Below are 13,357 nucleotides of genomic sequence, written 5' to 3' on the forward strand. Positions count from 1 at the left end.
ATTTAACCCGACGTCCGGAAATACCCGAGCGGGGCCGAGCCGAGTTTACACGAGCACCTCCATTCGAAGCGGTCCCACGTCTGACGTCGGTTTCCAAATTGTTCATTTCCATCTGGTTGCGTGGGCACACTAACAATAGACACAAACTTTTTTCTTTACCAACAAAGAGAATGACATAAAGGTCTGTTTTGGGCATTTCGTCAATGTTACAATCTGAGATTTATGTTAAAATAAATCTACTAAATAAAGAAACATGGGGATCCTTTTAAAGTACATCTGTATCTTTAATTAGATTATCATTATGTTAAATATATTTCTAGAATGTACCTTTGTTACATATTTCGTGGATGTATTAACTGTATTTACGAAGCGGTCAATAGGTCAATATTAATATAAATAATAATAAAAGTAGGTCTACCAATTTTATGCGACCATGTCTTAAATATTCACATTTGAGTTCAATAACGTTATAACTTGAATTAAAGTGATTAACAAAAATATGTTGATCGGCCATGAGCAAAACAATTTTCACTAAATAAAACTATATAGCATCACGTGCACTCTTCCAAATGTGCAGCATCAGCATTAAATTGACCGGTAAACTAAAAGCGCAGTTGATGTGGAGAAAAAAAAAATAAAATTTGTCAACCAATCCAAAACTGCTCTGTCAGCACAATATTTGCACAGTTGCAGAGTTTGTCTTCGTTGTGTTCTCACACCTTTCATCAACAAAGAGCGAATTCCTCCGATAATTTTCCTAAGCTACGGCCGACATAGCAGAATAGCATTACCAAAAACACAATATCCACCCCGGTATGTCTCCATGGAACGTGTCTGACATGCCCTACGTGCTTGCGTGGTGAATAGCAATGGGACCACCGACCCACAGCTTGATCTGTGAGCTGACAGCACCCATCCCCCAACACGCCCATCTGTGCTGCTCTGCATATAAGCAGGCCTGGTGCATGCAAGGACTCATGAGCTCTCGCTGCACAGAGGACACATGTGATTCCGCCGTTTCATCTGCAGATCTGATTCTTTTTTTTCTTCTTCTTTGGTGCATTCTCGACATGCAAGGTGTAAACATCTCCTCCTTTGTCCCCAGGAGGATAATAGTGTAGCAGCGTGCACCATTCGTTTGTAGTGGATCTTTATCACAATGAGTTTTCTCTTTTGTCAGTGCAAGCAGTGCAACCATGCCGGTAAACACTCCTCCTGGAAGTTATAGTTATCCCTGTAAGCAGGAAGTCAGTGATGAATGGACATGGACAACTTCTCCAGTTCTTACATGAATCCTGTGATTGATCACTAACTGTAAATAAGTCAGTGATTCAAACCAGCTGTAAACATTATCAGGGCTTTACTACCACTAGTATCATACTATTTGATGGGTTTATGAACCAGTATCTCATAATGTATGGACGTTGCACACTACAAAGTGTAATACACATAATACTACAACATCATTAAAAGAGGAAGAATACAGACTGCACTTGGAAAGTGAAACTAAGATGTAAAACATCTGAAAGTTTTTTCTTGATTTGGTTGTTTGAGGGTTCTCTTCAAACGAAGAATATAAATATAGATCTTGAAAAGTAAAAAGCCAACACCCTTCTTGTCTGCCTTTATTCAGGTTGTTTCAAAAATCACCTCACTGCATTAAATAAACTGCAATTTCCAGTTGCAAATTGTCCCAATAAAGTATGGTAATCTTAACAAATAACACATCAGACACTATTGATGAGGTTGGACCAGTGAAAAGTTAGATAATAAATCTGCTTTAAATTAATTTTGCATTAAAGATAATGAGATTATGTAAACTTTTCCAAACTTATAAAGTGTTTTGAACAAATATTGACAAGTTTATGATAGAAGAACTACTCTGCTCTCAACAATACTACAGTGTAAAAATACTCTGTACAACTCAAATTTCTGCATTAAAAACAAAAAAATACAAAAGTACAAGCACGAAAATTGCCCCATATATTTTACATATAGTGCAGTATAAATTAGCATGGGATGGAAAAACCACAGTATCTTAAAGTTGTGCAGTATTCGAGTGGACATTCCACCACTCGCTAAATGTCATAAATTATTGCTATAGAACTAATTATTTTTTCACATAGTAAGCTACTTTTAGATTCTTATGAAACAAGTTCAATTCATGTATTGTCATGTGATTGTGTCCTGTTTGCGATATATGCACCCAATTATATTATATTACTTAATTTACATCAGATTCCAGTATAAAGGCGCCACCTGCTGGCAGAACATCGACATTGCTGCTCTGTGCGCGTTCACGTCATATGCTACGCACTCGCTGACGTCACGGTTTACCCAAAACAAGGAAGACGCGAGTCCGCCCTCTCCTTGTATGGAGGCGTCATGGTGCACTAACATTAAGATATCATCTAAACAGCAGCGATAACTTGTGGACATGGCGTCCAGGATCCTGTAGCGCGATGTGACCTCTAGTCAGGTGATAAAACAGGTAAGAGGAATAAAGGGTTTTGGGAAAGATGTGCTGCTTTATTGGAACGGTTTGCAGTCAGTAAATACACCTGCACCTTTATATAATACTCTTTTGGACTTTGCGGAATATCCATGCCAATATCGTCTGAATATATTATGATATTAACATTTCTTTTGATTTTAATCGTCCATCTTTTTCCTGCAGTGTCGTTTATATCCAGATGTAAAGTGTATTAGGGTGTTAAAAGGGCATTTGCTGGTGTTTGTGTTGAAGGCATGGCTGCACATTTTAATATTTCAATGTATTATTATTATTATTATTAATAATAATAATCTTATTATATTGACAAGCTAATGTATTTGATCATCTTATGTTTTAAAGAACATAAACATACCGTTTAAAACTAATACTAATTTAAAAAAAATACTATTGAGAAGATGAAATATTTTCATTTCTTTTTTTTCTCAATAGAATTATGTTACTATTTTATTTTAAAATGTTTACCAAAACTAAGTTTTGACCGAGCAAACAAAGCTTAAGAAAAGAAATACTGCATTTTTTATTCATCTGAAAGAAAGAAATGTCATGAAAAAGTTAAATTAAATAGGATAACATACCAGAAAACTACTAATGAAAAATGTGTTCTGCATCTGTAACAAGCATCATTGTTTCTGCACATTTCCCAGATACATGATGGTATTTGCATGATATCAATGTGTCCCCCTCCGTAAAGTGTACATTAACATCCTTAATAAAACCATCACAAAGCCAGATGTTGCAGGCCGAGCTCCTGAATGCAACACTAACTGGATACATGTGTTTGATTTGTGATGGAGGAGGTGGAGAGCATCCCTGAACCTGAAGATGAGGCGCCTGTCACGAAGAAAAGCCCTGAGCTTGGTGAGGGAGCTGGACGCCTTCCCCAAAGTGTCCGACAGCTACGTGGAGACCTCGGCCTCAGGAGGAACCGGTGGGTCGCTCCTCCGAGGACAGAAAGATGACAATATGCAGGAAAGACATCGCAAGTGTAACCCGTCTGCCCGTCTCATCCACAGTGTCGCTGATCGCTTTCGGCGCCATGGCACTTCTGGCTATCTTCGAGTTCTTTGTTTATAGAGACACTTGGATGAAGTATGAATATGAAGTTGACAAGGATTTTTCCAGGTACTACTTACACGAAACAAACTTAGTTCTATTTACAGTAAATGGCGGGAAATTATATTATTCTCCTTTTTTCTTTTTCCTCATTTGCAGTAAATTGAGGATAAACATTGACATTACGGTTGCCATGCAATGCCAGCGTGAGTATCTCACGAGGATAAATTGCTCATGGAAGTGCATTGTAGACATACATGTGTGTCAGTTGCATGCGTGCATGTCTGTGATTGCAGACGTTGGAGCAGATATTCTGGACCTGGCAGAGACCATGATCACGTCCAGCGGCCTCCAGTACGAACCTGTGAGGGAAGCATGTCTCCGAACATTAGCTCTGCAGCTTTCAAAGATGTTGTTTTACGTTGTTTTTTACAACTGCTTTTCGTCTCTTATGTATGTTTGTTCAGGTTATTTTTGAACTGACTCCACAACAAAGACTGTGGCAAAGGTGAGCTGTCATGACATCATGCTGGGAGATATTGAAACAGCAGGATGTCTGATATCGTCTGAAAAGATTTGATCTGCATTAAAGGCTTCAGTGGAGATAAATATAGTGTTTTATATCTTAAATTCAGTTTGAAATAGTTCACTTTTTATCTTCCAGGATATGAAACAATAGTCACGCTATCCTTCCTCTTAACGGATGCTTTAAGTTCCCTTTTTTATGTGATTAAGTTGGTTTGATTTCGCATTATAATTTAAAAGTCTTTAAAGGGGAAGTTAAGATTTTTTGAAGTAAGTTTGGGCGATTACTTATCCACAGCACGCCTTTTAGTTTGGAGTACTTGGCAATCGTAAAGAAAACAACATCTGTTACACTCACTATCTATACATACAACCCCACTTCTAAAAATATGAACTATACCTTTAAGAGTGTCGCCTATTTGAGGTGAAAAGAAAAACTTTAGATTTTAAAACTAGATAGAAAAGCTGGAGTAGTTGTGTTTCTACAGTCCAGATGCAGTTCATCTACAAGTGCTGCTTTGTCTCGCTTGTTTGTTTGTTTTGTCCCCAGGACGTTGCTTCTCATACAGAACCGGCTGCGAGAGGAACACGCTCTTCAGGAAGTCCTTTACAAAACTCTTCTCAATGGAGGTCCCACGGCTCTGCCCCCACGGTCAGTTCAGTGTTCAGTTTTACGTGAATCTTACAAATTATGTGCTCAATTATTATGTGTGTGTGTGCAGGGAGGACGCCGCTACAGAGCCGCTCCATGCTTGCAGGATACACGGACACGTCTACGTCAACAAGGTGGCAGGAAACCTGCACATCACTGTGGGAAAGTAAGAAACCAGAGGCAGATATATAACGAGATCATAGGAATCTCTTGCTGTAGAGTTTGTGTAAATATGAAAAATTGTCGATCCTTTGTTGACGCCAGTCTTCTAATGCTTTGTTTTGTCTCCTCCAGGCCCATTCACCATCCTCAGGGTCACGCCCACATTGCAGCTTTTGTCAGCCACGACAGTATGTAACTGTTTCCTTCATTATGCTCGCATATGTTTTCTTTGGCTAGTGTTTTAATAAGCAACTCAAAAACAACACAGACATCTTCCTCAGGGTGTTTATTTTTACATCAATGCTACTATTAAATGTTCTGTTTTCACATGTATTATTCATCACTTTCTGTATCTACCTCGTTCCTTTTCTTTATGGCTGATCTGTAGACAAGCACCGAGAACTTGTTCAGTGATTCTCCTCGGGCCTAGATTGAACCTGAGCTCCCTCTCATCTTTGCATCACAGCGTACAACTTCTCCCATCGAATAGACCATTTATCTTTTGGGGAGGAGATACCGGGCATCATCAATCCTCTGGACGGCACAGAGAAAATCACCTTTAACAGTGAGTCACTGCTATGTTTGAAGAGAAAGGAGAGGATAAAACACAGGATGGCAGAATAAATGATGCGCTGAGACTTTCAGTCAAACATGAATTGACTCTATCGCTCCTTAGCTCACTTAGCATGCTCACAGCTCACTAGGTACAACTGGATAGAAGTCCACGATGGGTTGTTTAGTTTTTTTGGTATATTTTTCCTTTCCATCATTCTCTTTCCTTACAGATAACCAGATGTTCCAGTACTTCATCACAGTGGTTCCAACCAGACTGAACACGTACAAGATATCTGCAGACACGCACCAGTTTTCTGTGACCGAGCGGGTGAGTGAAAAGAGGAGGGATGAAGCGCTTCGGAGTAAAAACCCGGGATAGCGCTAACCACGTCGCGCGTGTCTGTTTTCAAAGGAGCGGGCGATAAACCATGCAGCGGGCAGCCACGGCGTCTCGGGCGTCTTCATCAAGTACGACACCAGCTCCCTGATGGTGACGGTCAGCGAGCAGCACATGCCGCTGTGGCAGTTCCTGGTGCGGCTGTGCGGCATCATCGGGGGTATATTCTCCACGACGGGCAAGTCTGGTTTCACCTGCGATCACAGTTGTGTATGTCTTCTTTCAACAGGGACGGGACAGATTAAGGCTGGGCAAGTTTATCTGTGGAGCACATTTCAACAACAAGGCGTAATAATGGAGAAGAAAACAAGATCAAAAAATGAAGAAAAGTGTTCAATCTGGATTTGAATGAGCTGAGAGTCTCAGCTGACCTGCAGCTTTCAGGGACTTTGTTCCAGATATGTGGAGCAAAAAAGCTGAACGCTGCTTCTACGTGTTTAGTTCTGACTCTTAAAACAGAAATTAGACGAACTGAGTGATCGGGATGGTTCATAACGTGGCAGCAGAGCACAAACATATAGGCGCTTTGTAAACCAGCAGCAGGAGTTTAAAGTCAACTCTCTGTTGGACAGGAAACCAGTGCACTTTACACTGACATAGTGTTTGTGTGTGTTCCTCCTCAAAGGCATGCTCCATGGGCTTGTCGGCTTCTGCTTCGACGTTATCTGCTGTCGCCTCAAACTGGGAGGCTACAGGCCCAGAGAGGTGAGTCCTTACCACGCAGTGTATGCCGTTTGTATCCACACACACGCGTCCTAGTGCTCACTAAACAGGCCGTCTCCATTACCGTAAGAGAGGAAGGAATTGTTTTTCTCTGTCTCTGTGTAAACATGGAGCAGATCTAACAGACCTACCTGTCCTGGATCTATTCTAGGATGTGCAGCTTCACGACCAGATGAACAATCTCAATAATCACCAGGCTCCTTTGTTGGCCGACGGCGTCCCTCAGGAGTAGCGGTTTTCCGGTGTTTGGTCGTCGTCAAACATCAAATTTTGGTTTTCTACTGAGAGAGGTAGTCTGTTGAACACTGTGGTGTACAGCTCATTGTGCTACGACTAAACATTGTACGACTACAAATGCATTTATTTTCTGTGATGGGTTTGTTTCTTTAGCTTTCTGTATAATAGAACATTCTACAGATTGTCTGGTCGTCATTTTGACTCCAATAAAATGTAAAGATCCATAAATAAATAAAAATACCACCGAGGCAATATTGTGTGGAACATTTACATCTTTGTTAATTACTTGTTTTTAAGGTGTCACATGTGATTGTGTTGGGAAATTAACAAGATTATAAGTAGTTATTTTAAGAGTAAATAACCTGAAGCCTAAAGACTGCTCAAGAGAATACAACTAAGACTATACATAAAACTCTATAACTATATAAAGAAAAAGAACAAAATATCATACCTTTTAGTCCCTAGTATAACTTAAGTTCCAAAAACGCGACATCCTACATTTCCCACAATGCAACTGGACAGCATCTTTTGTGAGATCCTCTCTGCATGATTTACAAACTCCATGAGTTCAGGGAATAATCTCCTTCTGGTCGTTTTCTCCTCTCGCCAGCAGCAATGTAAAACAAAAAACTATTAATTAAAGTATCAGTGGCTGGTAATTTCAAGGTGTTGTAAAGAAACTACATGGTGAGGTAGACGTTTCATGGATTGAAGCAGAACTTGCACTTTTTCTCCTCTAGTTTATTTCAGTTTTGTCAAGCAGACTTTGAATGAAGTGTTGGGCGTAAAGGTGGTCAAGCATTGTGTAAATGACAGCAGAAAGTATCAGACGAAGTCCTGGTTGCTTACGTACAGTAACGGGAGCTTCCTGCGCCAAAGACAAGCACTTAGTTGTGAAACACACGAGCAAAACTCTTTTCACGACGCAAGAACAAGAACTGACAAAACCACGACAGCAGACGGTACAACTGCAGACATTTTGGTTCATTATCCCTTTCTGACATCAGGAGGACAGTTACCACGATTACACCACAGACATGGGCTTTGCATAAACATTTATTTAGTTCTGTCCCTTTTTCCTCCCATATAGGCTCACAGCTGTTATTTGTATTCTGTCAAGAGTCATGCCACATACAATGCTGTACACAGTTTTCTCCTTTGTTTAGTAAAAATCCGACTTTGCCTGTCACACTTTAACACTTTTGGTAAACTCTGCAGGAAGCTCTGTGGTGTGGAGTCCTGTGAAGACTCCCACCAAGCAAAGATCAACAGTCAAATACAATTTTTTGGTAGTCTATAAGAATAATATGTCGTTCAACTATTTACAGATGTTCCAAGCTGGGGTCAAGGACGTGATACCAGGAGGGCTTTAAATCCCTCGTTTATAACCTAGCACTTTTGTGATTTAGGTCCAGACTAACATATAGGTCACAGTGTGTCTAGAAGTCCGTCTCCTCCTCGAGGTGAGGTTTTGGCGAACCTCAAGGCTCCGTACTTGGTCCTCTACTTTTCCCAATAAATAGTCTTCTGTTCAGCACAATCGTTTGCAGCTGCAATGGTAATTTGTAGATGACGCTCAAATTAACGTTGCAATCAATTCTTACGATTGCTCCACGCTCGGTCCTGTTTACCAGCTGGCAAAAGCAGTTTGAAATAATCTTTTCTTACATAGAGACGAAGCTGAAATTCCCTTTTCTTGCTGTAATAATTGAACGCAGTAGCCTAGCTTCTTATTCACACAAGGAGGATGGATCTTCTTTCTTCCTCAGCCATATGCAACAAACCGTATGACCTCCTCAGTATCCAGAGGCCTGCCTCAAGAACTAAGATGCATCCTAAATCAATAGTGCCTTCATCTTCACGTTTGTCTGAGTACACAGTCTGCTGCTATCTGCTGGGTGCCCTGCCGGCTGCGGTGTGTGCCTCATGCATTAGCATTACGTTTGAGTCACAGTCACATCCATTTCTCAGGTGATGTTTGAAAAACCCAGAGGGACATTGCACACTTACTGCTCGTCTAAAAGCTATTTCTAGAAAGTTTTCCTCAGCCTTATCTGATCCAGACGGCAGAGGAAACAAGTTAAAACTATGGTTTCAAATGTTTTGCAGTGGATGGAATATTTGTTCAGACATCACTGGGTTAGAAATTTACAGAGAAACTGTTGTTTACCGCTGTGACTCAACTAAATCTCCTGCTTTAATCTTCGCCCCCCCCCCCAATCTCACAAACCTACAATCTTGGATATTTGACGTCACGAATATTAAACTGGACTTGGACGTACTCTATTAGCATTGTAGTTGTTGTTTTTGGCATGTCCAACGGCTACAACTTGATATCATTTGTCATTTTTTGTGTGCCTTTTTTAGGTTCTGGGGGAGTTTTGTCTTCTTAGAAAACGTGGGCTTGGTTGGGAAATGTTGGGAGACATTATACATTATGTGATACTGGGCTATACAAATAAACTTGACTCTGATGTTCTCTTATTTATATATAATACACTGCTCTACCACATATATCCGACTAGCCTTCGACCCAAGTATAAATATGTAAAAGTAGTAAACTTAGTTCCAGTACAAACTGCTGTACAAACAGGCAAAAAGTGGATGAGCATTCAAACAAACAAGGTTTATGTTCAAAGACATACTGACATTATTGTTTGTGATATCAAAGAAGTGACCACCTCCACAGCAGGAAAGATGGCAGATCTGTATGTTTCCGTATATGTAGTGATACTGTCAGAAATTAGCTTTAAAACGAGTCTCCATCTGTGGATTGGCCTCGAGACAAGATAGCCACGGGTTGGTTTGGGGTGTGATCTTAAAAAGGCAGTAGATACACTTTAATGACAAGACAGATAGCCTGCGTGTTAAAGAGTAGAAAACAGAGAAATAAAATGACCTCATAGAAATCGTCCTCCGCTGAAGCTCTGCCGTATTTCAAGTATGAAACCAAAAAAAAAAAAATCCTCACAAGTCAAGGCAACGTACCGAGATTCAAGAAGATGGAAAAATAAAATGGAAGTCACACACAAAAAAAAAAGGCTTTTTGTTGCATAATATAATTGGCCACGTTGAGAGGAAAAAAGGGAGGTACAAAATGAACTACAACACTTCCGGTGACCAAACGGATGGGTTTAAAAACTACATTTTTTTAATGAATTCATGGCTAGCGGACCCTCCGATCGTCCCTCCCGAGTGCTTCACACAGCTGCAGCCTCCCACCTGTCGAGAGCCTCCGGCTAATCCGCACACGAGGGAGGATTTCAAGCGCCCGTCGTGGACAGTCAGAGTCTCAGATGTCGCAATCCTGCTTGACGGCCGGAAGGCGAGAAACCCGCTGCCTCTTGGTTTTCAAGGACTCGGAGGAAGACTCAGTTGGTTATGGTGCTGGATGCGCGGAAGTAGGAGAGGAACTTGAAACAGAGGCTGACCACAAAGTACCAGATGTTTCTGGCCATCTGGGAGCGAGCGATAAACACCCGCCAGATGAAGACGACCAACAGGGTGTTGAAGGTGTAGCGGATGTTCCTCAATCTGGTGGAAGTGGGAAACAACAACGAGGCTTTTAGAAAGCAAAGAGATGATTATAAAACATTGAACACAGCATGATGATGTACTTGTGATTACGCAGCATATGAATACAATACGTTTGTGCTATTTTTTCAGACAGTTTAGTAAAGATTCTTCTGTTAAACTTGGATGACAAGTAACGTTTAATTTTAATGTAGATGTTTTCGATGCTCTGAAATATTTCATTTGAATGTTTTCAGTTGACTTTTTGTCAAACTCTGTCTTCTTAAAAGAGAAAAACAGAAAAGGACAACATTCAATGTTCCATCAAAATAACAAGAAAGCTAATATTATTTATTCTAAGACATGTGTGGGTAATGTAGAGATAGCAATGAATGAGTTATTTATCAAGAGAGCCACCTCCTGTTGTGTTCATGCTGCGTTATCATGCTGACTTACTTCCTCAGGTGCTGCCTGGCTGCAGGAATGTCGGACATGTCTTCGTTCAGGACGTACTTCTTGGTGCCGATGCAGTAGTTCTCGATGTACTCGGGCCAGTTCAGCTGGCGCACGTCGAAGTTAAATGTCTGTGAGGAGACAGAAAAGATGGTCGGGAGGTCGTCGGGACGAAGGCAGAACCAAAGCTCACCACTAGATGGAGCAATAGAGTCTCTAAAAATACTCAGATGTAGACACAGCAGAGGCAATATGTTTTAAACTAATATGCAAAGTAACTGGTCCTACAGGAAAAAGTATACTGAAAAAATAGCACGAGTATCTCAAAACGCAGCCCAACCTGGCTGTGTTTACTGTGTACTACGTGTACTCTGTGTACCTTCCTGTCCTCGGGCGTCAGCTGGCTCAACAGCATGCTCATGTTCTCAGAGTTCCACTCCCAGTCCTGGCTGCTGAAATACTCCAGCAGGCCGATGGCCTTGTGCAGACGGTTGAAGATGCGCATCATCCTAAAGCGAGAGCACGGGGGGGGGTCAAGAGGTCAAGAGGTCAACGCGACACACACTTCAACTGCTCGCTGGGTTTGAAGCTCTGCGGGTCTTACTGCGGCTTTTGTCCGGAGAGACGCAGCACGAGGTCGTAGATGAGGGCCGGGAACTTGTGGCTGACCAGGATCCAGTACTGGTTGATCAGGTAGTTGGAGGTGATGTTGGCGTTGGGCCTCCGGAAGGCTTGATCCAGCGGGTTCCTCTTGAAGGACGACATCACATGGTGCTCTGCAGGATGGGGGGATGTTTTAATGAGACAGCAAAATACAGTATTCATCTCTGAGATATGTCAGAGGGAAATAGAAACTTTGCAAGTTCAAAAAGATTTCTAATAAATACTAGATCCAGCTTGTGCCTCTCACATATTACTATATTACTATAAAACATTACATCTGCAGTACAATAAGAGCTTTTTCACCTCTGTTTCCTGCCTGTATTAAAATAATAATGACCAATACCAATGATATTTTTAAAATGTTGATACGAAGACACGTGTCATTCCTGGCTACCAGCTCGGTTTCTATTCGTTAAATTACCTTTAAGTGTGTTTTATCTGGCCGTGGATAGGACAGTGCTTTCTTTTATCCAAATTGTTTGATGGAGGGATTTCAAAATCCCCAGTTATTACATCTTTGGAAAATCAAAAGTTCAGCTCTGTGACTTGAACGTAACGGGGGCACAAACGAGGGCGAGCCTCGCTTTAAAAGTCAGCGGAAGTGTGAGGATCCCATCATACATTGAAGAATATAAAAAAAAGGTCCTCATGAGCAACTGCAAATAATCTGAATTGTCAACATCCCCGACCAGGAACAATCGCAATTTCTATCCGCAGATCTCGACTTCCAGGAACCATCGGACGGCCTTAATCATAACACGATTTTCAGCTCTGGTTCTCGGGGGAATATCAGACAGAAAGCAGCCGCACAATGACTTCACCCCCACTGGGCAGTGCAGCCTCCTCCTCCTCCTCTTCCTCCTCTTCATCCTCTCCTCCCCTCCTTCTCCTCCTCTCTTCTCCTCTCCTCCTCTAGAATCCAGCAGCAGCCATCCGCAGACACACACACACACACACAGAGCGGCCATGTGACTTCAGACATTACATCATACGCGCAGCACGCCAACTAGGCCTTGCACCCGCTTGTTTCCATGGAAACAGATATGTAAGGTTTTTTTTTTTGCAGGGAGTGGGGGGGAGCGATGACCAGATCCGGGCTGACAGCCAGCTGCGGCCCGGCCCCTTCGCAGCCTGGAGGATCGCCGCTAACCTTGAGCTGACCTCCGAGGTGTGGGAGAGTAAAGACGACGACAAAAAAATAACAACGGGCGCGAGTACCCACAATTCTTTGCTAGCAACAAGGAGCTGGATCCTCCTTCTCTACTTGTTTTGTCCTTTAAATCTCAGTGCTACTCCTACTTTGGGCCGGCGAGATAAGAGTCCCCGGTTTCCTCTTTCATAACTGAGTTGCGGCGACGAGGCCTAATCCCGCCACGAGCCATCTGGTAGCAATTTCCTCGGTGAAGGGAGCATGTTTGCTAATCTGAGAGGAAATGGGGTTAGAGAGGGTCCCTTGTCACGCTGCCACCCTGACGATCCACAGCGCTCTAATCCCACTGCATCTCATGACCGCTGGGATGGAAACAACCAGACCTTTCAATCCTCGTGTGGATTTTAATCGCCGCTATCGGGACCTTTAGTTAAGACGAGCCTTAAAAGCTCTGAGTCACATCAGCAGCATCAAAACACACCTTGAATAATACTAAATATATATTTTTGTTATATGCTAGACCTTGAATACATGTACCCTTTGTATTTTCTATCTATGAATAATTCTGAGTTATTACAATTACTCCTGTTTCTTTTATGCGCTGCTCTGAGCTAAAAGCTAGCATCAGCGCGCTAACTGCTAACGCACATTTGCACAAGACACAAAATACAGTCATTAGCTCAGTGTAAAGTTGTATGAACACTAGTGTTAACTTGTATCCTCAAAACTATTGATGGAAATGATCAAATATGACGTTAA

The 13,357-nt window shown here is 41.8% G+C and overlaps 2 protein-coding genes across 4 annotated transcripts in view; one reads left to right on the plus strand and one right to left on the minus strand.

Annotated features, from left to right (window-relative positions):
- The first annotated feature begins 2,356 nt into the window (after positions 1-2,356).
- LOC137791588 (endoplasmic reticulum-Golgi intermediate compartment protein 2-like) lies at positions 2,357-7,062 on the plus strand. 2 transcript variants are annotated; one of them, XR_011078041.1, is made up of 14 exons: positions 2,357-2,491; positions 3,310-3,443; positions 3,529-3,637; positions 3,728-3,774; positions 3,865-3,932; positions 4,036-4,076; positions 4,644-4,745; positions 4,816-4,911; positions 5,040-5,095; positions 5,374-5,472; positions 5,693-5,790; positions 5,875-5,994; positions 6,089-6,564; positions 6,734-6,752. XR_011078041.1 is itself a non-coding variant. In XM_068586648.1 (14 exons), the coding sequence occupies exons 2-14, from the start codon at positions 3,338-3,340 to the stop codon at positions 6,812-6,814; spliced, it is 1,146 nt and encodes a 381-aa protein (XP_068442749.1). In that variant the 5' UTR covers positions 2,357-2,491; positions 3,310-3,337; the 3' UTR covers positions 6,815-7,062. The 2 variants fall into 2 exon arrangements, 1 of the variants encoding a protein (XP_068442749.1); XM_068586648.1 differs by having other exon boundaries at positions 5,875-6,037; positions 6,485-6,564; positions 6,734-7,062.
- A 494-nt stretch (positions 7,063-7,556) lies between these two features.
- The window catches only part of LOC137791730 (fatty acyl-CoA reductase 1-like), a 40,805-nt gene continuing 35,004 nt past the window's right edge, over positions 7,557-13,357 (minus strand). For both annotated transcript variants that reach the window (XM_068586866.1, XM_068586865.1), the window contains exons 10-13: positions 11,390-11,561; positions 11,165-11,294; positions 10,789-10,916; positions 7,557-10,353 (exon numbers count right to left, since the gene is read on the minus strand). In XM_068586866.1, coding sequence (XP_068442967.1) covers positions 10,191-10,353; positions 10,789-10,916; positions 11,165-11,294; positions 11,390-11,561 — 593 coding nt within the window. In that variant the 3' untranslated portion in view covers positions 7,557-10,190. The remainder of the gene's footprint in view (positions 10,354-10,788; positions 10,917-11,164; positions 11,295-11,389; positions 11,562-13,357) is intronic.

Source organism: Clinocottus analis, unplaced genomic scaffold, assembly GCF_023055335.1.
Source record: "Clinocottus analis isolate CAN_PGR_092001 unplaced genomic scaffold, fCliAna1.0.p SCAF_20, whole genome shotgun sequence".
In the NCBI taxonomy this organism is placed as follows: domain Eukaryota; kingdom Metazoa; phylum Chordata; class Actinopteri; order Perciformes; family Cottidae; genus Clinocottus; species Clinocottus analis.

Coding starts and splice junctions, on each gene's coding strand:
- LOC137791588 (XM_068586648.1), top strand. CDS start 3,338: ATGAGGCGCCTGTCACGAAGAAAAGCCCTGAGCTTGGTGAGGGAGCTG. Junction 4,077..4,643: donor CAACAAAGACTGTGGCAAAG/GTGAGCTGTCAT, acceptor TTTTGTCCCCAG/GACGTTGCTTCTCATACAGA. Junction 5,791..5,874: donor AGTTTTCTGTGACCGAGCGG/GTGAGTGAAAAG, acceptor CTGTTTTCAAAG/GAGCGGGCGATAAACCATGC.